Source organism: Ahaetulla prasina, chromosome 2 (assembly GCF_028640845.1).
Source record: "Ahaetulla prasina isolate Xishuangbanna chromosome 2, ASM2864084v1, whole genome shotgun sequence".
In the NCBI taxonomy this organism is placed as follows: Eukaryota; Metazoa; Chordata; class Lepidosauria; order Squamata; family Colubridae; genus Ahaetulla; species Ahaetulla prasina.
Genome location: NC_080540.1, coordinates 300,396,763 through 300,423,626, shown reverse-complemented (window position 1 = coordinate 300,423,626; position 26,864 = coordinate 300,396,763). Strand labels below are relative to the sequence as shown.

The following is a 26,864-nucleotide window of genomic DNA, read 5'->3' as shown; positions in this document are numbered from 1 at the left end:
ATAACAACCCAACAACAGAGTTGGAAGGGACCTTGGAGGTCTAGTCCAACCCCTGCCCAAGCAGGAAATCCTACCCCAGTCCAGACAAGTGGTTGTCCACCCTCTTCTTAAAAATCTCCAGTGATGGAGCATCCACAACTTCTGAAGGCAACTTTTGTTCTACTGATTAATTGTTCTAACTGTCAGGAAATTACTCCTTAGTTCTAGGTTGTTTCTCTCCTTGATTAGAATAGAATAGAATAACAGAGTTGGAAGGGACCTTGAAGGTCTTCTAATCCAACCCCTGCCCAAGCAGGAAATCCTACCCCAGTCCAGAGAAGTGGCTGTCCACTTTCTTCTTAAAAACCTCCAGGAATGGAGCATCCACAATTTCTGGTCCACTTATTAATTGTTCTAAGTGTCAGGAAATTTCTCCTTGGTTCTAGGTTGCTTCTCTCCTTGATTAGAATAGAATAGAATAGAATAACAGAGTTGGAAAGGACCTTGGAGGTCTTCCAGTCCAACCCCCCTGCTTAGGCAGGAAACCCTACACCACTTCAGACAAATGGTTATACAACATCTTCTTACAAACTTCCAGTGTTGGAGCTTTGACAACTTCTGGAGGCAAGTTGTCCCACTGATTAATTGTTCTCACTGTCAGGAAATTTCTCCTTAGTTCTAGGTTGCTTCTCTCCTTGATTGGTTTCAACCCATTGATTCTTCTCCTGCCCTCATGTGCTTGACTCCCTCTTCTTTGGGGCAACCCCTGAGATATTGGAAGACTGCTATCATGTCTCCCCTAGTCCTTCTTTTCATTAAACTAGACATACCCAGTTCCTGCATCTGCTCTTTATATGTTTTAGCCTTCTGTCCCCTAATCATCTTGGTTGCTCTTCTCTGCACTCTTTCTAGAGTCTCAACCAATTGGGATCCCAGCCAATTCACCCGCACCGCACCAAGGTCTAGAAAACGCAATTAAATATCAGCGCCTCAAGCGATCTGAATAGCAGAGACCAACAGCAAGCAGAAAGGCTCCTTTGATCTCAAACAGAATCCAAAAATAATGAACCCATGGGGTCCCAGCAGGAGCGGGAGAGAAAGCAAGATGTCTCCATTTGTATACTTGGACTTTAATTAAGAGCCGCAACCCTTCGGATCGAACATCTCAACATGACCTATCTGTCAAGCCGGTCACGCAATTAAGGGAATGAAACACCAACCAAGGCAGGTTTTAAAATTTACAACTCCGGATTTCCACCCCACCCCACCCGCCACAAAAAAAAACCCCCAAAAAAACCCCTGCACAGCAAGAACTAATGACTGTTCGCTGCACCGCAGGAAGCAAACTAATTGGTTGAAGCAACAATCTGGACTTGTTAGGTGTGAAAGGATGTTGAGATGTTCTGATTTTTTTCTACTATATCCGTATGAAATTGGGGCATGTCTTAGGTCCGTGATGGCGAATTTATGGTAGGTGCGCCAGAGATGGCACGCAGAACCCTCTCTGAGAGCACGCGTGCCATCGCCAGCTGCTCTTTGGGTTCCTGGCACGCGGGCTGGTGTGTATGCCGGCCACCTAGTCTTCGGGGTTTTTCTGGAGCTCTGGTACGCATGAAGACCAGCTGGCCAGAGCACACGAGCGCACCAGGAACCCAAAAAGCAGCTGGCTGACACACACATGTGCAACCACCAGCTGGTCTTTGGGTTTCCGGTGCTCCGGCACACATGAAGACCAGCTGGTCAGAGCACACGCGTATACCAGGAACCCAAAAAGCGGCTGGTCGGCACAAGTATGTGCAACCGCCAGCTGGTCTTTGGGTTTCTGGTACTCCGGCACGCATGAAGACCGGCTGGTCACAGCACATGCGTGCACCAGGAACCCAAAAAGCAGGTGGCCGGTATGCGCATGTGAAACCGCCAGCTGGTCTTTGGGTTTCCGACACACCGGCACGCGCACACATGCGCCTGTGCATGTATGCGCATTCCGGTTTGGGCACTCAGTGCCAAAAAGATTTGCCATCACTGTCCTAGCTGCATGAGCAAACCCTGAGTTGAACTAAATTCTCAGCTCCCACACTCCGGGCACAATGTCTTAACGCAATTATGGAACGTATTTATTTAAGAAATTTTTTTTTATGACTGCCAACTCACCCTCAGTGACAATGGACAATAATCTCACACCCCTCTCGGTGTGACAACACTCCAAAGGATAAGGATAGGGATTACAAAAAGGTCCAATTCAGAACAGAGTTGGAAGGGACCTTGGAGGACTTCTAGTCCAACCCCTGCTCAAACAGGAGACCCTATACTATTTTAGACAAGTGGCTGTCCAGTCACTTCTTTGAAACCTCCAGTGAGAACGCACCCAAAACCTCTGGTGGCAAGCTGTTCCACTGATTAATTGTCCTCACTGTTAGGAAGTTTCGCCTTCTCTCCTTGATTATTTCTTCTCCTGCCTTCTAGTGCTTTGGAAATGAGCTATTTGATGGGTTTCCCCCAGTGGTGGGATCCACATTTTTTTAAACTACCGGTTCTGTGGGCATGGCTTGGTGGGCATGGCAGGGGAAGGATACTATAAAATCTCCGTTCCTACCCCACTCCAGGGGAAGGTTATTGCAAAAGCCCCATTTCCTCTAGATCATCTGGGACTCGGGAGGCAGAGAATAGATGGGGGCAGGGCCTGTCAGAAGTGGTATTTACCGGCTCTCCAAACTATTCAAAATTTCCGCTACCGGTTCTCCAGAACTGGTTAGAACCTGCTGGATAGCACCTCTGGTTTCACCCCAATCTGGAGGTCCCCAATTCCCAATCGGCAAAACCAGGTCTTCAAGCTCTTTTAAAAGAGTTCCACAGGATGATGTTTCCCAGGGAGGGAGCCACCACAAAGAAGGCCCTTCTACCTGGTCCTGTTAGGTGGACCTTCTCAAAGGTGAGGGGAGCTGTAAATTTCTTTGCCTCTCCACTCTGGTGGGTCAGGTACAGAATGGGTTTTCAGCAGGTTCTGACCAGTTCTGGAGAACCAGTAGTGGAAATTTCGAGTAGTTCGAAGAACCGGTAGTAAAAAGTCTGACTGGCCCCACCCACATCTATTCTCTGTTCCCCAAGTCCCAGCTGATTGGGAGGAAATGGGGATTTTGCAGTATCCTTCCCCTGGAGTGGGGTGGGAATGGAGATTTTATTTTTTTATTTTTTTATTTTTATTTACATTTATATCCCGCCCTTCTCCGAAGACTCAGGGCGGCTTACAGTGTGTAAGGCAATAGTCTCATTCTATTTGTATATTTACAAAGTCAACTTATTGCCCCCCCCCAACAATCTGGGTCCTCATTTTACCTACCTTATAAAGGATGGAAGGCTGAGTCAACCTTGGGCCTGGTGGGACTAGAACCTGCAATAATTGCAGGCAGCTGTGTTTTAATAACAGGCTTCTTACACACCGCGGCCCTTTACAGTATCCTTCCCCTGGAGTGGGGTGGGAATGGAGATTTTACAGTATCCTTCCCCTGCCACACCCATGAAGCCACACCCACCAAGCCACACCCACAGAACCGGTAGTAAAAAAATTTGAAACCCACCACTGGTCAGGTAGATGTGAGAGGGACAAGATGGTCCTTGGAATAGTTGTCCTTCCTTTCTTCTTGGATGCATTTTGATTGCCAGTTGGACCCCAAACCCTGGAATTTTTAGCTTGGTTTGGCTCTCTGTTTATATGTTGTTTGCTACAATACCCTAATCATGGAACTACAACTCAGACAAAGAATGAGTAAGCTACTGTCTAATCAAGGAACCATTGAGACCACTCCCACCAATGCTGACAGAGTAAGTCACCAGTATATATACAGAGACCAAACCCCACTCCCTACCAGCACTGATGATGTTACCTAGTTGGGTAATGAAACATCGGCAAGAAAACAACCACGATCAGAGAGCAGCAACAACCCTACAGTTCAAAGATGAGTATAAATATTCTCTTCTAACGAAACCACTTTGTATATAAACAGAGATCAAACCCCACTCCCTTCTAGCACTGATGAGGTTATACCTTTTTAAAGGTAAATTTTAAATTGGGGTTTTAATAATATTTTAAATTTTTAAATGTTTTAATTATTGGCCGTATAGTAATAGTTCATTTTAAATTCTTTTAATTGTATATATTCTGTGTTTTTATTCTGGCTGTACACCGCCCTGAGTCCTTCGGGAGAAGGGCGGTATAGAAATTTAATAAAATAAATAAATAAATAAATACAGTTGGGTCACAAAATGTCTGCAAGAAAACAACCAAGTTCAGAGCTCACCAAGGACTAAGCAGTCTCCTCCTCCTCCTCCTCCTCCTCCTCCTCCTCCTCCCATCCCCCCTCCTCCTCTCCACAAACCCCATTCCCTTCTAGCACTGATGATGTTACCTAGTTGGGTCATGAAATATCTGCAAGAAAACAACTAAGCTCTGAGAGCCCTAACAACCTCACAGTTCAAACCTGACTACAAATATTCTCTTCTAACCAAACCACTTTTATATAAACAGAGATCAAACCCCACTCCCTTCTAGCACTGATGATGTTATGCAGTTGGGTCTCAAAATGTCTGCTAGAAAACAGCCAAGTTTAGAGATCACTAAGGACTAAACAGTCTCCTCCTCCTCCTCCTCCTCCTCCTCCTCCTCCCATCTCACCCCTCCTCCTCTCCACAAACCCCACTCCCTTCTAGCATTGATGATGTTACCTAGCTGGGTCATGAAACGTCTGCAAGAAAACAGCCAAGTTTAGAGATCACTAAGAACTAAACAGTCTCCTCCTGCTCCTCCTCCTCCTCCTCCCATCTCACCCCTCCTCCTCTCCACAAACCCCACTCCCTTCTAGCACTGATGATGATGTTACCTAACTGGGTCATGAAACATCTGCAAGGAAACCACCAAGCTCAGAGAGCACCAAAGGACCACACAACCATTCAACCCTGAGCTACAAATATTCTCCTTTATTGGTAAACCTAAGGAAGAAATCGATGCCTCTTAAGACACAGCACAGATGTTGCCCCTCGGCCTGCTGAGATACAATGGATGTGCAGATGAGACGAACCACGAATGTGACTTTCCCAGGCTCCCCCCCACTTGCCCGGGAAGTGAAAGTGAAAGGGTTATTGGGGGAAAGTGTTAATACTAACGACCTGCGTATTGCTGTACTCCGGCGTATGCTTGCTGCAAAGGATCAGCCGTGGTTGGACTTTGTGCTGCGAAAACACAAGAGAGAGAAAAGAAAGAGGCGGTTGAAACATAACACATTTGGTCACATCAATATAACAGAATAACAGAGTTGGAAGGGACCTTGGAGGTCTTCTAGTCCAGTCCCCTGATGCCTTGGGAAGGCCACACTTGGAATATTGCATCCAGTTTTGCTTAAATGAATGGAAAAAATGGATTGACTATATTCAAAGCAGATATCAGACTAAGAGTTATCAGACTGCCTTTGAATGATTTGGATGTATTATTTCTGATTGTTTTGGGGGAAGTTAGGAATTGATGAGAGTTGTAGGAGTATAATTGAGTTAGGAGGAAAAAATCTTAGCGTATGTTTGTTTTATTTTTAACTATACCTTGTGTTTGTTCCTGGAAGTTGGGGGAGGGAGGTTTGTGAAGGATGGGGAGGGGAAAGGGGAGGGGGAAGGAGGAAAAGTTTTGTAAAACTTTTTCAATTAAAAAAAAAGGAAAAAAAAGATAGAAAAAGAGGTTCAGACTCTGGAAAGAGTGCAGAGAAGACCAACAATGATGATTGGGAGACGAGATTACAACATATGAAGAAAGTTTATAGGAATTGGGTATGTTTAGTTTGATGAATAGAATAGAATAGAATAGAATAGAATAGAATAGAATAGAATAGAATAGAATAGAATAGAATAGAATAGAAAAGAAAATATGGAATAGAATAGAATAGAATAGAAAAGAAAATATGGAATGGAATGGAATGGAATGGAATGGAATGGAATGGAATAGAATAGAATAGAATAGAATAACATTGTTGGAAAGGACCCTGGAGGTCATGTAGTCGAACCCCCCCACCCAAGAAGACCCTACACCATTTTTGACAGATGGCAGTCCAGTCTCTAACCCTATACTATTTCAGACAAATGGATGTCCACTCTTTTCTTCAAAAACCTCCAGCGATGGAGCACCCACAACTTCTGGAGGGAAGCCATTACATGGATGAATTATTCTGTCAGGAAATTTCTCCTTAGTTCTAAGTTGCTGCTCTCAGTGATTAGTTTCCATCCATCCTTCCTTCTTGTCCTGCCTTCTAGTGCTTTGGAGAATAGCTTGACCTCCTCTTTCAATCTCTTCTTGAAAGCTTCCAGTGATGAAGCTCCCACAACTTCTGAAGGCAACTTCTGTTCCACTGGTTGATTGTTCTCACTGTCAGGAAATTTCTCCTTATTTCCAGGTTGAATCTCTCCTTGAGCAGTTTCCATCCATTATTCCTTGTCTGGCCTTCAACTGCCTTGGAAAATAGCTTGACCCCCTTCCTCCTCTCTGTGGCAGCCCCTCAAATACTAGAAGGCTGCTATCCTGTCTCCCCTGGTCCTTCTCTACACTAGACTAGCCGGGCCCAGTTCCTGCAACCGTTCATCGTATGTTTTAGCCTCCAGTCCCCTCATCATCCTGGTTGCTCTTCTCTGCACTCTTTCTAGAGTCTCAACATCTTTTTTATAGTGTAGTGACCAAAACTGGATGCAGGATTCTAGGTGTGGTCTTACTATTTTATTTATTATTATTATTTATTATTTATTCGATTTTTATACCGCCCTTCTCCCGAAGGACTCAGGGCGGTGTACAGCCAAGGTAAAACGAACGGTACAATATACAATTAAAATACAGATTAAAAAACTTATTAGATAATTGGCCTAAAAACTTTAAAATATATAAAAATAAAAAACCCTTTAAAATTAATAATAGAAAATTTAAAACCAATAAAATTTAAGCCAGCCCCGCGCGAATAAATAGATGTGTTTTCAATTTGCGGCGGAAGGTCCGAAGGTCAGGTATTTGGCGTAAACCCGGGGGAAGTTCGTACTAAGACTTTATAGAGTGGTAGTAGTACCTCCCTTGATCTTGATGGTATCCCTCCGTGAATGCAGTTTAGGATTGCATTGGCCTTTTTGACTGCCGCCGCACGCTGCTGGCTCATACAGGTAGCCCTCAACTTACAACAATCGACCCCAACTTTTATGTTGTTAAGTGAAACATTTGTTAGGCGAATCTGTCCCGTTTTGCCACTTTTCTTTCCACCTTTGTTCAAATTAAAACTTTTTTATTCGTTTATCAAAGTATAAAATGCAAAGGAAAAAAAAAAAACCACGGAAAAGTAAGTAGAGAGGAAGGAAAAAAGAGGGGGTATAGTGTAAAGGGAGAGAGAGAGAAAAAAGGAAATTTGTGCCTTTTTCCTGCCACATTTGTTAAGTGAATCACGGCGGTTGTTAAAATTTGTAGCACAGTTGTTGAGTGAATCTGGGTTCTCCATGGACTTTGCTGGCCAGGTCACAAAATGACTCCCGAACACGGTAACCGTCATAAATGTGAATCAGTGGTCAAGTATCCGAATGTAAGTCACATGACCATGCCATGGACGTAAGTGTGAAAAATGGTCATAAGTCACTATTTTTAGTGGCACTGTAACTTCGAACTGTCAGTAAATGACTACCTATATTTCGTGATTCTCTCCTAGAACTTTTCACATTTATATAAACATTTTACAAAAGTTTTATTTATTAGATTTGTGGCTCTAGAGTCGCCTTTAGTGACGATGTAGAAATATAATCAGAAAAAGAAGCAAGAAAAGTAGAGGAAAAATAAGTTATTAATAAAGAGCAGGTTTTTCAAGCGCTGTAAGTTTGACAAGAAATAATTCCAAAATGACGTTGAAATAAATCTACGTATTAAAATATCATCCGTCCGTCTGAAAGTTTAAAAAAAATATGAAATATTGAAATAAATCAGCATTAAAATAACATTATTGCACAGTAATTGGCAATTTTAACCAGCACGATTTGAATGACAAATTGTACATTACAATAAGTTTGACAAATCTACACGTTATAATCTTATGCTAGGAGAAACCCAGATTTAGGATGCGGCATGCAAAATGATAATCATAAAAAAATAATAAAAAAATCCCCACATCAAGTTAAAATCTCACATCGCATTTTAAAATATGCAGCTCGTTTTGACGTTGATACATAAGCTCGTAACTTAATTTGCCCGTTCTTTCGTGAAAGGAATTATTTGCGCTTTTCAGGAAGAAACATAGAAAATGCTGGCAGCTGTTATCCTGTTCGAAGCCAGCTCGGTAACATTTTATAAGAATATAAAGTTTAGAAATATTCAGTTAAAAAAAAATAAAGGCCTGCAAAAAAAGTCTACCTTTAAAATCTGTTTCGGTTGTGACCCAGGCCCAAGTAGGTAGTAGGAAACTCAGTCAGTGTAAAAACAAACAAACTTTATTAGAAGAGCTGAGAATTACTTCATTCCCAGCGTAGTTCAACTAAATTAAAGCAAATTCCTCCCAACGCAAATTCCTCAGTCCTATCACCAACCTTGGTCCAATTAGGCAAACTGCCAAAGGCCTTTCTTGGCAAACGTTCAGAAGACACCGATACGAAACAAATGTAACAAGACGAAGCTATCAACGTTGTTTTCCGGCAAAGAGCCCAAATGCTGTTGCTGGTCTTTTAAGCCTTATGGGAGGGCCCAATCATCTCTTGGCCTTACTCCCGAGTTGTCCTCTTTGCTTGAGCTGCTCTTGCCTTTTGGCAGCTCTTCTTATGCATGTATTAGGAACAGGCTCCTCCTGTTCCTCTGCCTCACTACTATCAGGCTCTGGAGTCCGCAACTCACTCCCTGATGGCCCTGGTCCTACCTCAGCCTCCAACACAAAGCCCTCATCCAGGCCTTCTCCAGCCTCCAGGACTGGTCCATGTTCTTCCTCAGCCTCATCGCTGTCTCCGCAGGCTACTGGAGGACCACAACAGTTTTACTCTATTAGATTAATGCACCATCGATAAAACACCAATTTCCTCTCGGTGTAATATTAACTTGTCAATTTGATATTTCTCTTCCATCGATAATTTTCCCTCATCGCCAATCAATTGTACAGGAGGCAGTCCTCGATTTACGACCACAGTTGAGCGCTAAATTTTCTGTTGCTAAGTGAGATGTTGGTCCAGTCCCATTTTACGACCTTTTTTGCCAGAGTTGTTAAGGGAATCTGGCTTCCCCATTGAGTTTGCACATCAGAAGGTCACAAAATGGGACCGCATGAACCCCCCTCCCCCACGAAACATTGCAACCGTCATAAATATGAGTTAGTGTCATTTGCACCTCTATAACTGTCTGGTTTGGTTGTGCAACCCAACAAGAAAAACACAGACTTCAGAGGATAATTAGAACTGCAGAAAAAATAATTGCTACCAACCTGCCTTCCATTGAGGACCTGTATACTGCACGAATCAAGAAGAGGGCCGTGAAAATATTTACAGACCCCTCGCATCCTGGACATAAACTGTTTCAACTCCTACCCTCAAAACGACGCTATAGAGCACTGCACACCAGAACAACTAGACACAAGAACAGTTTTTCCCCGAAGGCCATCACTCTGCTAAACAAATAATTCCCTCAACACTGTCAGACTATTTACTGAATCTGCACTACTATTAATCTTCTCATAGTTCCCATCACCAATCTCTTTCCACTTATGACTGTATGACTGTAACTTGTTGCTGGCAATCCTTATGATTTATATTGATATATTGACCATCAATTGTGTTGTAAATGTTGTACCTTGATGAAGGTATCTTTTCTTTTATGTACACTGAGAGCATATGCACCAAGACAAATTCCTTGTGTGTCCAATCACACTTGGCCAATAAAATTCTATTCTATTCTATTCTATTCTATTCTATTCTATTCTATTCTATTCTATTCTATTCTATTCTAGTGGCCAAGCATCTGAATTTTGTTCACGGGACGATGGGGACGCTGCAAGAACGGTCGTAAGTGTGAAAAACGGTCCTAAGTCACTTTTTTTCACGGCTGTTGTAACTTTGAAAGGTCATTCAATGAATTGTTGTACTTTTCAAATTCTGAATTTCATTTAGTATATAACTCTGCTTAACTGAGCAGAGTTTCTGAATTGTACTTCAGTCAGTTTTAAATAAACCTTGCCAAATGATCTGGCTTTTGTCTGGTAAGGCTTTTGTTTTAATTTGGTTAAAACTGTCATTGTTCCAGCTAACAAGGTACAGATCACAGAAGGGACCTTGGAGGTCTTCTAGTCCAACCCTTTGCTCGAGTGGGAGACCCTAGACTATTTTGGACACATGGTTGTCCAATCTCTTCTTAAAAACCTTGAGCGATGGACGTCCCGAAGGTATATCAACTGGACTTCGACGTAAAAGGCAACTGGACTTTCTTGGTTTTTTTTTTTTCCTTTGAAAATGTTTCACTTCTTATCTAAGAAACTGCTTCCATTGTAAATGAACCGAAAAACCAAAGAAGCTGTTGTATGAGAAGTGAAACATTTTCAAAGAAAAAAAAAATCAAGAAGACATAGTATTGGTTCTCCTACTTGAGCAGGGGGCTGGACTAGAAGACTTCCAAGGTCTCTTCCAGCTCTATCCTATCCTATCCTATCCTATCCTATCCTATCCTATCCTATCCTATCCTATCCTATCCTATCCTATCCTATCCTATCCTATCCTATCCTATCCTATCCTATCCTTCTCTATTCTATTCTATTCTATTCTATCCTATCCTATCCTTCTCTATTCTATTCTATTCTATTCTATTCTATTCATTCTATCTCATCCCATCCTTCTCATTCTATTCTATTCTATTCCATTCTATTCTATTCTATCTCTATTCTATTCATTCTATCTCATTCTATCCCATCCCATCCTTCTCATTCTATTCTATTCCATTCTATCCCATCCCATCCCATCCCATCCCATCCCATCCTATCCCATCCATCCCATCCTATCCTTCTCATTCTATTCTCATTCTATTCTATCTATTCTATCTATTCTATCTCATTCTATCTCATTCTATTCTATTCTTCTATTCTATCTATTCTATTCTTCTCTATTCTATTATATTCTGCTCTGTTCTATCCTATCCTGTCCTATCCTATCCATCCCATCCTTCTCATTCTATTCTATTCTCATTCTATTCTATTCTGTTCTATTCTCATTCTATTCTGTTCTGTTCTATTCTATTCTGTTCTATCCTATCTATCCTATCCTATCCTTCTCATTCTGTTCTATTCTGTTCTGCTCTGTTCTATCCTATCCATCCTATCCTATCCTTCTCTATTCTATTCTATTCTATTCTATTCTATTCTATTCTATTCTATTCTATTCTATTCTATTCTATTCTATTCTATTCTATTCTATTCTATTCTATTCTATTCTATTCTATTCTTCTCTATTCTATTATATTCTGCTCTGTTCTGCTCTGTTCTATCCTATCCATTCTATCCTATCCTATCCTATCCTATCCTATCCTATCCTATCCTATCCTATCCTATCCTATCCTATCCTATCCTATCCTATCCTATCCTATCCTATTTTATTCTGTTCTGTTCTGTTCTGTTCTGTTCTATTCTATTCTATTCTACTTCAACTTCCACCATAATTTTCTTTCTTGAGATCGGTCCAAAGTCTTCAAACTTTTCAGTCTTAGCAAATGGAACTCCTTTCAAGTGGAACCCAGCATCAACTTACAATCTGCAAAACTTCCTTTTCTATAGTTTATTTTCATTTTATTCAGAACAAAGTTAAAATACAAAATTAAATAAAAGCCTAAGAAGACTTATTTCAGCCCTCCCTAGAATCTTTCTACTTCACACACACTTTAACCTTCTATTTTATTTATTTATTTATTTATTTAAGAAAAAATTTCTGGCTGCGATCCCAACAAATCAGCAGAATGAGAATGTTTAGCACTACAATTTTGCGAGCGGTCACAACAAGGTGTGGGAGGAGAGAGGGTTGGAGACCAAGACTTGTCATTTTAAGAACAGGCTTGGCAAAGTCAGGATTAAAACAAATAAATATATATATAAAACGTAGAGCTTCCACCCTCCCATCAATTTCTTCCCAAATCCAATTTAAATCGTTCTCCCCCAACCTAATCTATATCCATAATTATATCATTTGGTACAACAAGCTTGTGAGCGGTTTCCCGCAATTTATGTAGATTAAAATTCATGGGTGCCATACTACCGATTCTGTATTATGAAGATTGATTAAGACAGCTGATGCAGTGATTAAAAGTGTGCATTTACTGTTGCAATTAATTAGGCATTCAGACACAACAATAACTACAATAACCAGAAGAATGCGCTGAGCCGGCATTCATGGCTTAGGGGCGGAGGGTTCTCGGCTGCTTTGACAAGGATCCTGGCTTGACGGAAGGGCGGTAAAAAGGAAGCATAGAGTTGGAAGGGACCTCGGAGGTCTTCTAGTCCAACCCCCTGCTGGAGCAGGAGACCCTTTGCCATTTCAGACAAACGGTTGTCCAATCTTCTTCTTCTTTTTTTAAAAAAGACCTTCAGTGACGGAGCGCCTACAACTTCTGAAGGCAGGTTGCTCCATTGGTTAATTAACAGAAGAACAGAAAAACAGAGTTGGAAGGGACCTTGGAGGTCATCTAATCCAACCCCCTGCTCGAGCAGGAGACCCTACAACATTTCAGATAAATGATTGTCCAGTCTCTTTTGGAAAGCCTCCAGTGATGGGGCAGCCACAACTTCTGAAGACAAGTTGTTCCATTGGTTGATGGCTCTCACCGTTAGGAAATTCCTCCTTAGTTCTAAGTTGCTTCTCTCCTTGGTTAGATTCCATCTGTTGCTCCTTGTCCTGCCTTCAGGGGCTTTAGAAAATAGTTTGACCCCCCTTGTCTTTGTAGGAGCCCCTCAAATATTGGACCACTGCTACCATAACAGATAACACCTCCCAGATTGAGAGAGTCGGAAGAGACCTTATAGGTCATCTAGTCCAACCCCCAGCTCATTTCTGACAAATGGCAGTCCATGTCACTCTATGACTATGACTAGTGACTATCATGTCACTCCTGGTCCTTCTTTTCATTAAACTAGACCTACCCAATTCCTGCAACCATTTTTCATATGTTTTCGCTTCCAGTCCCCTAATCAGGGGTGAAATGCTCCCGGTTCAGACCGGATCAACTGATCCTGTAACGATGGCAGCTGATGGTTCGGAGAACTGGTACCAAAAATCCCTGCCCCCCCCCTCCCCACCCACCACCCATGCCCAGCTGAGCCAAGTGATCGTCAGAGGCTTTGTTGTGCTTCGCCCGCCCCCCTCTCCTCAGCCGGGCCCCTCCCATCTCCTGTTATCTGAGCCAGAGACTGATAGTGAAGAAGAATGGCCTGGCATGCCTCCAACCCCCAGCCCTGGCACCATGCCCGGACAGACTGAGCAAATAAACCTCCCCCCCACAGCGTGTGAGCAAGAAGCTAGCCACGAGCTAGAATTGCCGGCAGCAGAGCAGGAGGACGAAAAGACACAGTGGACGGATCTCCGCTTCTGGAGAATGGAGAGGCGACGTCAGCAAAAGGAAGGGAGGGGCAGGCCTGGATAAGTGCTGAGTCATGGAGCCACACCCCATGGCCTATATAAAGGATCTGCTTTCTGGCATTCCTTGAGTCAGGCAAAGTCTCATCTGGTTGCTGAAGTCACACCTTGGATTCCTGCCTGCCCTGAGAACTCTGACAGGAATTTGGCAAAGCTGCAGAGGCTTCGTGGCCACGCTTGATACAGACTTCCCAGACCCGGCCATTCATTCATTCATTCATTCATTCATTCATTCATTCATTCATTCATTCATTCATTCATTCATTCATTCATTCATTCATTCATTCATTCATTCATTCATTCATTCATTCATTCATTCATTCATTCATTCATTCATTCATTCATTCATTCATTCATTCATTCATTCATTCATTCATTCATTCATTCATTCATTCATTCATTCATTCATTCATTCATTCATTCATTCATTCATTCATTCATTCATTCATTCATTCATTCATTCATTCATTCATTCATTCATTCATTCATTCATTCATTCATTCATTCATTCATTCATTCATTCATTCATTCATTCATTCATTCATTCATTCATTCATTCATTCATTCATTCATTCATTCATTCATTCATTCATTCATTCATTCATTCATTCATTCATTCATTCATTCATTCATTCATTCATTCATTCATTCATTCATTCATTCATTCATTCATTCATTCATTCATTCATTCATTCATTCATTCATTCATTCATTCATTCATTCATTCATTCATTCATTCATTCATTCATTCATTCATTCATTCATTCATTCATTCATTCATTCATTCATTCATTCATTCATTCATTCATTCATTCATTCATTCATTCATTCATTCATTCATTCATTCATTCATTCATTCATTCATTCATTCATTCATTCATTCATTCATTCATTCATTCATTCATTCATTCATTCATTCATTCATTCATTCATTCATTCATTCATTCATTCATTCATTCATTCATTCATTCATTCATTCATTCATTCATTCATTCATTCATTCATTCATTCATTCATTCATTCATTCATTCATTCATTCATTCATTCATTCATTCATTCATTCATTCATTCATTCATTCATTCATTCATTCATTCATTCATTCATTCATTCATTCATTCATTCATTCATTCATTCATTCATTCATTCATTCATTCATTCATTCATTCATTCATTCATTCATTCATTCATTCATTCATTCATTCATTCATTCATTCATTCATTCATTCATTCATTCATTCATTCATTCATTCATTCATTCATTCATTCATTCATTCATTCATTCATTCATTCATTCATTCATTCATTCATTCATTCATTCATTCATTCATTCATTCATTCATTCATTCATTCATTCATTCATTCATTCATTCATTCATTCATTCATTCATTCATTCATTCATTCATTCATTCATTCATTCATTCATTCATTCATTCATTCATTCATTCATTCATTCATTCATTCATTCATTCATTCATTCATTCATTCATTCATTCATTCATTCATTCATTCATTCATTCATTCATTCATTCATTCATTCATTCATTCATTCATTCATTCATTCATTCATTCATTCATTCATTCATTCATTCATTCATTCATTCATTCATTCATTCATTCATTCATTCATTCATTCATTCATTCATTCATTCATTCATTCATTCATTCATTCATTCATTCATTCATTCATTCATTCATTCATTCATTCGTTCATTCATTTATTCGTTCATTCATTCATTCATTCATTCGTTCATTCGTTCATTCGTTCATTCGTTCATTCGTTCATTCGTTCATTCGTTCATTCGTTCATTCATTCATTCGTTCATTCGTTCATTCGTTCATTCGTTCATTCGTTCATTCGTTCATTCGTTCATTCGTTCATTCATTCATTCATTCATTCATTCATTCATTCATTCATTCATTCATTCATTCATTCATTCATTCATTCATTCATTCATTCATTCATTCATTCATTCATTCATTCATTCATTCATTCATTCATTCATTCATTCATTCATTCATTCATTCATTCATTCATTCATTCATTCATTCATTCATTCATTCATTCATTCATTCATTCATTCATTCATTCATTCATTCATTCATTCATTCATTCATTCATTCATTTCCTATGTCCGTCCAACTCAACCAAGTGACTCTGAGCGGCTTACAAGTCTGAGATTTTAAAATAGTTACAATGACATTGAAACAATAAAAATATCCACATAATAAATATAAACAAGAGCTCTGATGATTAATCTGCTAATAATGAAGCCAAGTCATGAGCGACATGGTGGCCTAGTGGTGAAGACACTTGCTTCTCACTTGGGAGGTTGAGAGTTCAATCCTAGGGACACGACAGGCTTTTTTTTTTTTTACTTTTAAAAGCACTTTTTCTACAATCTCTTCGGCCAAAGAGGTTGTTAAAAAAATGCTTTTAAAAGGTTCTGACGATCCCAGCTGAGTTGCCTGACCGCCAGGGCCTTTTTTTTTTTTACTTTTAAAAGCATTTTTTTACAACCTCTTCGGCTGAATAGGTTATAAAAAAATGGCTTTTAAAAGTAAAAAAAAAGATTGCGCACCACAGCTGATCACCCCCCCTTGCACTGTTCTACTTACTGCATGCCTCCTTTTGACATGCACTGCAAGCGTACGACTCATATTTGGGTGCATGGTGCGCACTGTGCATGCCCAGCCAGCAAACAGGTAGTAAACGGGTTCAGATTTTACCACTGCCCCTAATCATCGTTGTTGCTCTTCTCTGCACTCTTTCCAGAGTCTCAACATCTTTTTTACATTGTGGTGACCAGACCTGGACACACTATTCCAAGTGTGGTCTTATGGGATAGTTGGGAATTTGTCCCATTGCATCTTTGAGCCCTATCAGAACTCTTCAAATCTTCACATTGTTAAGTTGACAGCTTTTTTATGGTTCAGACTCTGCAGCAAGTGATGGAGATAAAAGGTGTTTTGAGAAGAGATTAAAAGAGATTCAGTAGATTAAAAAGATTTTTTAAAAAATCTCTTTTTAAGAAGAGGGTGAACAACCATTTGTCTGAAATGGTAAGGGATTTCCTGCTTGAGCAGGGGGTTAGATTAGAAGACCTCCAAGGTCCCTTTCAGCTCTTGGTATTCTATTACTTTGTTAATCAGTGGAAGAGTTTGCCTCCAGAAGTTGTGAGCGCTCCAAAACTGGAGGTTTTTAACAAGATATTGGAGAATCATTTGTCGGTATGGGGTTTCCTGCTTGAGCACGGGGGGTTAGATTAGAAGATCTCGAAGGTCCCTTCCAACTTTGTTATTCTCTTATTCTTGGTGCTCTGTTAGTTTTCTTGTGGATGTTTCATTACCCAGCTTGGTAATATCATCAGTGAAAGTGAATGTAGGGTGTGCTTCAGTGGTGAAATCTAATTTTTTTTACTACCGGTTCTGTGGGCGTGGCTTGGTGGGCGTAGCAGGGGAAGGATACTGCAAAATCTCCATTCCCATCCCACTCTGGGGCCAGCCAGAGGTGGTATTTGCTGGTTCTCCGAACTACTCAAAATTTCTGCTACCGGTTCTCCAGAACCTGTCAGAACTGCTGGATTTGACCCTTGATGTGCTCTCTGTTTATATAAACAGGGAGCAAACCATACTCACTAGCACTGATAATGTTACCTAGCTGGGTAATGAAATGTCTGCAAGAAAGTAATCCACCTTAGATATATCTGTTCATTGAGATTTAAACAGGTGTTTTCTCCTCTTTCTGTTCCTTCTCTTCTCTTCTCTTCTCTTCTCTTCTCCTCTCCTCTCCACAGCCGGGCCCCTCCCATCTCCTGTTATCTGAGCCAGAGACTGATAGTGAAGAAGAATGGCCTGGCATGCCTCCAACCCCCAGCCCTGGCACCATGCCCGGACAGACTGAGCAAATAAACCTCCCCCCCACAGCGTGTGAGCAAGAAGCTAGCCACGAGCTAGAATTGCCGGCAGCAGAGCAGGAGGACGAAAAGACACAGTGGACGGATCTCCGCTTCCGGAGAATGGAGAGGCGACGTCAGCAAAAGGAAGGGAGGGGCAGGCCTGGATAAGTGCTGAGTCATGGAGCCACACCCCATGGCCTATATAAAGGATCTGCTTTTTGGCATTCCTTGAGTCAGGCAAAGTCTTATCTGGTTGCTGAAGTCACACCTTGGATTCCTGCCTGCCCTGAGAACTCTGACAGGAATTTGGCAAAGCTGCAGAGGCTTCGTGGCCACGCTTGATACAGACTTCCCAGACCCGGCCATCAGAGGAGGGGTGGGACACAACAGGCTTTTTTTTTTTTACTTTTAAAAGCACTTTTTCTACAATCTCTTTGGCCAAAGAGGTTGTTAAAAAAATGCTTTTAAAAGTAAAAAAAAAGATTGCGCACCACAGCTGATCACCCCCCCTTGCACTGTTCTACTTACTGCATGCCTCCTTTTGACATGCACTGCAAGCGTACGACTCATATTTGGGTGCGTGGTGCGCACTGCACATGCCCAGCCAGCAAACAGGTAGTAAACGGGTTCAGATTTTACCACTGCCCCTAATCATCGTTGTTGCTCTTCTCTGCACTCTTTCCAGAATCTCAACATCTTTTTTACATCGTGGTGACCAGACCTGGACACACTATTCCAAGTGTGGTCTTATGGGATAGTTGGGAATTTGTCCCATTGCATCTTTGAGCCCTATCAGAACTTTTTTTCTTCAAATCTTCACATTGTTAAGTTGACAGCATTTTTATGGTTCAGACTCTGCAGCAAGTGATGGAGATAAAAGGTGTTTTGAGAAGAGATTAAAAGAGATTCAGTAGATTAAAAAGATTCAGTAGATTAAAGAGATTCAGTAGATTAAAAGATTTTTAAAATCTCTTTTTAAGAAGAGGGTGAACAACCATTTGTCTGAAATGGTAAGGGATTTCCTGCTTGAGCAGGGGGTTAGATTAGAAGACCTCCAAGGTCCCTTTCAGCTCTTGGTATTCTATTACTTTGTTAATCAGTGGAAGAGTTTGCCTCCAGAAGTTGTGAGCGCTCCAAAACTGGAGGTTGACATTGAGTTTAAATCTGTTGGTAGCTCTTGTGATATTGTTATTGAAACTAAAAAGTCATTGACAGGAAGGACATTACAACGGATGATTTTATATGCTAAACCCAGATCTTGAATTCCCCAGCCAGCAAACAGGTAGTAAACGGGTTCAGATTTTACCACTGCCCCTAATCATCGTTGTTGCTCTTCTCTGCACTCTTTCCAGAGTCTCAACATCTTTTTTACATTGTGGTGACCAGACCTGGACACACTATTCCAAGTGTGGTCTTATGGGATAGTTGGGAATTTGTCCCATTGCATCTTTGAGCCCTATCAGAACTCTTCAAATCTTCACATTGTTAAGTTGACAGCTTTTTTATGGTTCAGACTCTGCAGCAAGTGATGGAGATAAAAGGTGTTTTGAGAAGAGATTAAAAGAGATTCAGTAGATTAAAAAGATTTTTTTTAAAATCTCTTTTTAAGAAGAGGTTGAACAACCATTTGTCTGAAATGGTAAGGGATTTCCTGCTTGAGCAGGGGGTTAGATTAGAAGACCTCCAAGGCTCCCTTCCAGCTCTTGGTATTCTATTACTTTGTTAATTCATCAGTGGAAGAGTTTGCCTCCAGACATTGTGAGTGCTCCAAAACTGGAGGTTTTTAACAAGATATTGGAGAGTCATTTGTCGGTATGGGGTTTCCTGCTTGAGCACGGGGTTAGACTAGAGGATCTCGAAGGTCCCTTCCAACTTTGTTATTCTCTTATTCTTGGTGCTCTGTTAGTTTTCTTGTGGATGTTTCATTACCCAGCTTGGTAATATCATCAGTGAAAGTGAATGTAGGGTGTGCTTCAGTGGTGAAATCTAAATTTTTTTACTACCGGTTCTGTGGGCGTGGCTTGGTGGGCGTAGCAGGGGAAGGATACTGCAAAATCTCCATTCCCATCCCACTGTTGAGCCAGCCAGAGGTGGTATTTGCTGGTTCTCCGAACTACTCAAAATTTCTGCTACCGGTTCTGTGGGCGTGGCTTGGTGGGCGTAGCAGGGGAAGGATACTGCAAAATCTCCATTCCCATCCCACTGTTGAGCCAGCCAGAGGTGGTATTTGCTGGTTCTCCGAACTACTCAAAATTTCTGCTACCGGTTCTGTGGGCGTGGCTTGGTGGGCGTAGCAGGGAAGGATACTGCAAAATCTCCATTCCATCCCACTGTTGAGCCAGCCAGAGGTGGTATTTGCTGGTTCTCCAGAACCTGTCAGAACTGCTGGATTTGACCCTTGGTGTGCTCTCTGTTTATATAAACAGGGAGCAAACCATACTCACTAGCACTGATAATGTTACCTAGTTGGGTAATGAGATGTCTGCAAGAAAGTAATCCACCTTAGATATATCTGTTCATTGAGATTTAAACAGGTGTTTTCTCCTCTGCCTTCATTCATTCATTCATTCATTCATTCATTCATTCATTCATTCATTTCCTATGTCCGTCCAACTCAACCAAGTGACTCTGAGCGGCTTACAAGTCTGAGATTTAAAATCTCTTTTTAAGAAGAGGTTGAACAACCATTTGTCTGAAATGGTAAGGGATTTCCTGCTTGAGCAGGGGTTAGATTAGAAGACCTCAAGGTCCCTTCCAGCTCTTGGTATTCTATTACTTTGTTAATTCATCAGTGGAAGAGTTTGCCTCCAGACATTGTGAGTGCTCCAAAACTGGAGGTTGACATTGAGTTTAAATCTGTTGGTAGCTCTTGTGATATTGTTATTGAAACTAAAAAAGTCATTGACAGGAAGGACATTACAACGGATGATTTTATATGCTAAACCCAGATCTTGAATTCCCCAGCCAGCAAAAGTATTGGGCCAGACATCGAAGGAAGAGGTCCCAAGGCCAAAATTATGTCCTACCTGGGTAAGGATGGATGCCGTTGGCAAAGACGGCTTCTGCTGCAGGTTGCCCATTGGCTTGTGGCGGGAGACCAGTGAAACCATTCACCCCGATGTTGAGGGCGGCCATCTGCTGCATCTGGGCTGCTGCGAAGGCCGCCATGGGGTTTAGGTAGCCGCCTTGGGCCACGGAGGCCATGATGGCAGCCTGTTGCTGCATCAGCTGGAACAAAGAGAACAGGGCAAAAATATCACGCATTCACTGGCAGGGCAGCCGGGCGAGAGGGAGGGGGCCGTGGTGGCTCAGGTTGGTAAGAAGCCTGTTATTAGAACACAGCAGCCTGCAATTACTGCAGGTTCAAGTCCCACCAGGCCCAAGGTTGACTCAGCCTTCCATCCTTTATAAGGTAGGTAAAATGAGGACCCAGATTGTTGGGGGGGGCAATAAGTTGACTTTGTAAAAAAATATACAAATAGAATGAGACTATTGCCTTACACACTGTAAGCTGCCCTGAGTCTTCGGAGAAGGGCGGGATATAAATGTAAATAAATAAATAAAAAAATAAAAAAAACCCTCGCCAGAACTGTGGTGGGTGGGCAAAACTCTTGCTTTGAAGCCATCCTCAAAGGAGGAGGAGGAGGAGGAAGAGGAGGAAGAAGAGGAAGAAAAGGAGAAGGAGAGGAAGCAGTAGTGGAGAAGGGAGAGGAGAGGTATAGCTTGGAGAAGGAGAAGGAGAAGGAGAAGGAGGAAGAGGAAGAAGAAGAGGAAGAGAAGGAGGAGAGGAAGCAGTGGTGGGGGAGAAGGAGGAGGAGGAAGAAGAGGAGGAAGAGGAGGAGGAGGAGAAGGAGGGGAAGCAGTAGGGTGGGAGGAAGAGGAGGAGGAGGAGGAGGAGAGGAAGCAGTGGTGGGGAGAAGGAGGAGGAAGAAGAGGAGAAGAAGGAGAGGAAGCAGTGGTGGGGGAGAAGAAGAAGAAGTGGGGAGGAGGAGGAGGAAGAGGAGGAAGAGGAGGATGAGAGGAAGCAGTCGTGGAGGGGGAGGAGAAGAAGGGAGATAGGAGTATAGGATGGAGAAGGAGGAGGAGGAGGAAGAGGAGGAGGAGGAGAAGGAGAAGAAACAATAGGACAAGAGTCCTCTTAGGAAAGTGGTGAGGTCAACCGTGGACAGTTTTTGAGTAAAGTTTTTGGGGTTATGAGAAGAAACCACAGTCAGGTAATGCATTCCAAGCATATACAATTCTGTTACAGAAATCTTGTTTTCTGCAATCTAAACTGGAGCGGTTGACATTGAGTTTAAATCTGTTGGTAGCTCTTGTGATATTGTTATTGAAACTAAAAAAGTCATTGACAGGAAGGACATTACAACGGATGATTTTATATGCTAAACCCAGATCTTGAATTCCCCAGCCAGCAAAAGTATTGGGCCAGACATCGAAGGAAGAGGTCCCAAGGCCAACATTTTGTCCTACCTGGGTAAGGATGGATGCCGTTGGCAAAGACGGCTTCTGCTGCAGGTTGCCCATTGGCTTGTGGCGGGAGACCAGTGAAACCATTCACCCCGATGGGGGAGGGGATGCTAGGCACGGCTGGTGCAGTGATGCCTGGAGGCGTGCTGCCACCTGGAGGGCGGGGGAGGAAAGGCAGAGAGTCAAATCAATTGCATCCCTTGGTTTGAGAGCATACACGAAGTCCTCAACTTACGACCACGATGGAGGCCAACAATTCCGTCGCTAAGCGAGACCGTTGTAAAGTGAATTTTGGCTCAATTGTTAGGTGAATCACCGCCCTTGTTACATTGGTAACACGGTCATTAAGCGAATCTGGCTTCTTCGCTGACTTTGCCTCTCGCAAAAGAGGATCACATGAACCCAGGGACATTGAGACCGTCATTAAATGTGAGTCGGTTGCCCAGCATCTGAATTTGGATCACGTGACCACGGGGACGTTGCGACGGTCATAAGTGTCAAAAACCTGCCCTGAGTCTTGGAGAAGGAGGAGGAGAAAAAGCCCGGCTCAGTTTTGTCAGGATAAATATTCCTCATGGTGGCGCCCCCTGGTGGCCAACCCTGGCATTTCCTGACTCAGAAAGCTGGCGCTCACGACGTCTACCCCTAGGTGATAGCAGAGCCGATGCGCTTAGACTGTGTGGGGAGTGGTGGGCTGCAACCGATCCGACAACCGGTTCTGTGAGCGTGAGCTTCGTGCATGCTTCATGCACGCAACGCGGGCTTCGCACTCGTGCCCAACGCTCTTGCATGCAGCGTTCAAAATGCAGCAATTTGAAGCTCGGCTGGTTACTTTCTAAGGCAGCCCCGGTCAGTAGAACAGCGGAGGCGCAGAAATCAGCTGCGCTGCGCAAATCAGCTGATCCAGAATGAAGGAATTATAGGACAGGCTAGGACAGTGGCGGGTGGATGGGGCCAGCTGATTGTTGGAACTACCGGTTCGCCCGAACCGGTCTCACAACCACTGCTTGTGGGAAAGGATCTGTGGGGACGGGTCTTCCTTGGAAGCGCGGGGTTTGCTGGCTAATATTTTCTAAGAACGTTAGAAGTGGGTCTTAGCGAGTTGAAATGCAGTTCTGTAACCCAAGGACTGGAAGCAGATTTGCATTTTTGTAAAACCTGCTTGCTGATTGTACCATCCCTTGCTAAGGGTTGTACCATCCTTAAATTAAAGGCTTTCCCTCTCTCTATCCTTCCTTCTTTCCTTTGGTTCTTCTTTCTCTCTTTCTTCTCCTTTCTCCCTCCCTTCCTCCCTTCCTCTCTTTCTTTACCTTCCCTCCCTCCTTCCTCCTTCCCCCTCCCTTCTCTCTCTCTCCTTCCTTCCTCCCTTCCTTCCTCCCTCCCTCTCAATTTCTTTCTTTCTTTCTCTCTCTCTTCCCTTGCTCCTTCCATTCTCACTCTCTTTTTCCTTCCTTCTTCCCCTTTCTTCCTTCCTTCTTCCTTCCTTTTCTGTTTCTCCCAAATCTCCATCTCCTTCCTTCCTTCCTTCCTTCCTTCCTTCCTTCCTTTCTCTCTCTTTCTTTCTTCCCTTGCTCCTTCCCTTCTCACTCTCTTTTTCCTTCCTGCTTCCTTCCTTCCTTCCTTCCTTCTTCCTTCCTTTTTTGTTTCTCCCAAATCTCCCATCTCCTTCCTTCCTTCCTTCCTTCCTTCCTTCCTTCCTTCCTTCCTTCCTTCCTTCCTTCCTTCCTCTCTTCCCTTGCTCCTTCCATTCTCACTCTCTTTTTCCTTCCTTCTTCCCCTTTCTTCCTTCCTTCTTCCTTCCTTTTCTGTTTCTCCCAAATCTCCCATCTCCTTCCTTCCTTCCTTCCTTCCTTCCTTCCTTCCTTCCTTCCTTCCTTCCTTCCTTCCTTCCTTCCTTTCTCTCTCTTTCTTTCTTCCCTTGCTCCTTCCCTTCTCACTCTCTTTTTCTCTCTCTTTTTCCTTCCTTCTTCCCCTTCCTTCCTCCTTTCTTTTCTATTCCTTCCAAATCTCTCTTTTTTTCTTCCTCCACCTCCTTTTCCTCCCTCCCTCCCTCCTTCTGTTTCTATCAGGGCATTAAGGCCTCCATCTCAACAGACTATGGGGCTTGCCAAGAAAGAGGCAGGCAGGGAAACCATCCCTCCACTCGCTGTTGCCAAAGATGGTGACTTCCCTGTTCAACCTAACCTTGGTCCTGCCAACTGGTAGCAGAAACCCACGGTTGCCCGTTTTAACCAGGATGAACCGGATACGGATTCTTTGAATGTGGAAGTTTACTTTTTTGCCCTTTCAGAATTAGGATTTTGTCCTCATCTGCAAATATATGCAGACTTAATGTGCTCATTAATTACTTATTTGCCCAAAATGCAGGCAATTAATTAAGTAAGATTTCTTTAGCCGAATGACAATTTGAAAGGGGGAGAAAGAGAGAGAGAGAGAGAGAGAGAAGGAAGAAGGCCAAAAGGGAGGTTTTGAATAGCATCCTGGGATTTGAGCCTTTCCCTGATCATTCCATGGCCTGGGAGAGGCAGGGAATGGGGAGAAGGGCCGGATATTTTTATCTTATTGTCTTGCTCAGAGGGTTGATCACTATTAATGGAGATCATCCAAAAAGTTAACATTAGAAAGAATTCCTTCCTTCCCATTCCCTCTCTTGAGTTTGACCATTTTTCCCCTTCCTTCCTTCCTTCCTTCCTTCCTTCCTTCCTTCCTTCCTTCCTTCCTTCCTTCCTTCCTTCCTTCCTTCCCTGTTTTCTGTTTCTTCTTCCTTCCTTCCTGCTTTCCTTTCACTGTTCTCTTTGTTTCTTTCTCTCTCTCTTTTTCCCTTCCTTCCTCCTTCCCTCCTGCTCTCCCTCTCCTCTCCTTCCTTCCTTCCTTCCTTCTCTCCCTCCCACCCTCTCCATCCTTCCTCCCTTCATTTTCTTTTCCTCCTTTCTTTCTTCCCTCCCTTCTTCCCTTCTTTCCCCTCTTCTCTTTCCCCTTCCTTCCTTCCTTCCTGCTTTCCTTTCACTGTTCTCTTGTTTCTCTTGTCTTTGTCTCTTTCTCTCTCTTTTTTCCCTTCCTTCCTTCCTCCCTCCCTCCTGCTCTCCCTCTCCCTTCCTTCCTTCCTTCTCTCCCTCCCACCCTCTCCTCGCCCTCCCTCCCTTCATTTTCTCTGCCTCCCTTCTTTCTTCCCTCCCTTCTTCCCTTCCTTCCTTCCTCTCTTCTCTCTCTTTTTCCTTCCTTCTTCCCCTTCCTTCCTCCTTTCTTTTCTATTCCTTCCAAATCTCTCTTTTTTTCTTCCTCCACCTCCTTTTCCTCCCTCCCTCCCTCCTTCTGTTTCTATCAGGGCATTAAGGCCTCCATCTCAACAGACTATGGGGCTTGCCAAGAAAGAGGCAGACAGGCAGGCAGGGAAGCCATCCCTCCACTCACTGTTGCCAAAGACGGTGACTTCCCTGTTCAACCTAACCTTGGTCCTCCCAACTGGTAGCAGAAACCCATGGTTGCCCGTTTTAACCGGGATGAACCGGATACGCATTCTTTGAAAATGGAAGTTTACTTTTTTGCCCTTTCAGAATTAGGATTTTGTCCTCATCTGCAAATGTATGCAGACTTAATGTGCTCATTAATTACTTATTTGCCCAAAATGCAGGCAATTAATTAAGTAAGATTTCTTTAGCCGAATGACAATTTGAAAGGGGGAGAAAGAGAGAGAGAGAGAGAGAGAGAAAAGGAAGAAGGCCAAAAGGGAGGTTTTGAATAGCATCCTGGGATTTGAGCCTTTCCCTGATCATTCCATGGCCTGGGAGAGGCAGGGAATGGGGAGAAGGGCCGGATATTTTTATCTTATTGTCTTGCTCAGAGGGTTGATCACTATTAATAGAGATCCAAAAAGTTAACATTAGAAAGAATTCCTTCCTTCCCATTCCCTCTCTTGAGTTTGACCATTTTTCCCCTTCCTTCCTTCCTTCCTTCCTTCCTTCCTTCCTTCCTTCCTTCCTTCCTTCCTTCCTTCCTTCCTTCCCTGTTTTCTGTTTCTTCTTCCTTCCTTCCTGCTTTCCTTTCACTGTTCTCTTTGTTTCTTTCTCTCTCTCTTTTTCCCTTCCTTCCTCCTTCCTCCTGCCTCCTCTCCTCTCCTTCCTTCCTTCCTTCTCTCCCTCCCACCCTCTCCATCCTTCCTCCTTCATTTTCTTTTCCTCCTTTCTTTCTTCCTCCCTTCTTCCTTCCTTCTCTCTCTCTCTTTTCCTTCCTTCCTTCCTTCCTGCTTTCCTTTCACTGTTCTCTTGTTTCTCTTGTCTTTGTCTCTTTCTCTCTCTTCCTTCCTTCTTCCTTCCTCCTCCCTCCTGCTCTCCTCTCCTTCCTTCCTTCCTTCCTCCTCCCTCCTGCTCTCCTCTCCTCTCCTTCCTTCCTCCTTTCTTTCTTCCTCCTTCCTTCCTCCTTTCTTTCTTCCTCCTTCCTTCCTCTCTTCTCTTTCCCCTTCCTTCCTTCCTTCCTTCCTTCCTTCCTTCCTTCCTTCCTTCCTTCCTTCCTTCCTTCCTTCCTTCCTTCTTTCCTTTCACTGTTCTCTTTGTCTCTCTTCTTCTCCTTCCTTCCTCCCATGAGAGCTCCTTCGATATGTTTGAAATGCAAGTCGGAAGGAAGGAAGGAACGGGACCTTCCAGGATCTCTGGCTGTGAAGGTGGCAGCTTCCCGCTGGATCGTTAATTCCTCTTTCTTCCTACACGCCCCTTGCAGGACCCTTTCGCATTTTAATTAGCGAATTAGCGTTCTTTGTAATTGCTGATGGTGTGATTAGAAGTCCTTTGCTGTCCCTGCACAATAGCGGCCTTCTCTTTTTAAAAAGTCCCACCTGTTCAGTTGGCATTCACAGAAAGAATTCTCCAGGTTGATGAGTAGGTGATTTTTT

At 42.8% G+C, this 26,864-nt stretch overlaps 1 protein-coding gene across 45 annotated transcripts in view; it reads right to left on the bottom strand.

Moving 5' to 3' along the window:
* The window catches only part of CELF4 (CUGBP Elav-like family member 4), a 1,066,478-nt gene that overhangs the window by 55,777 nt on the left and 983,837 nt on the right, over nt 1-26,864 (bottom strand). For 18 of the 45 annotated variants that reach the window (XM_058171904.1, XM_058171925.1, XM_058171913.1 and 15 more), the window contains 2 exons: nt 20,539-20,740; nt 5,137-5,202 (listed from right to left, as the gene is read on the bottom strand). In XM_058171904.1, coding sequence (XP_058027887.1) covers nt 5,137-5,202; nt 20,539-20,740 — 268 coding nt within the window. Of the gene's footprint in view, nt 1-2,879; nt 2,886-5,136; nt 5,203-20,538; nt 20,741-26,864 lie in introns of all 45 variants that reach the window. The other 27 variants (XM_058171910.1, XM_058171929.1, XM_058171918.1 and 24 more) reach the window with 2 other exon arrangements.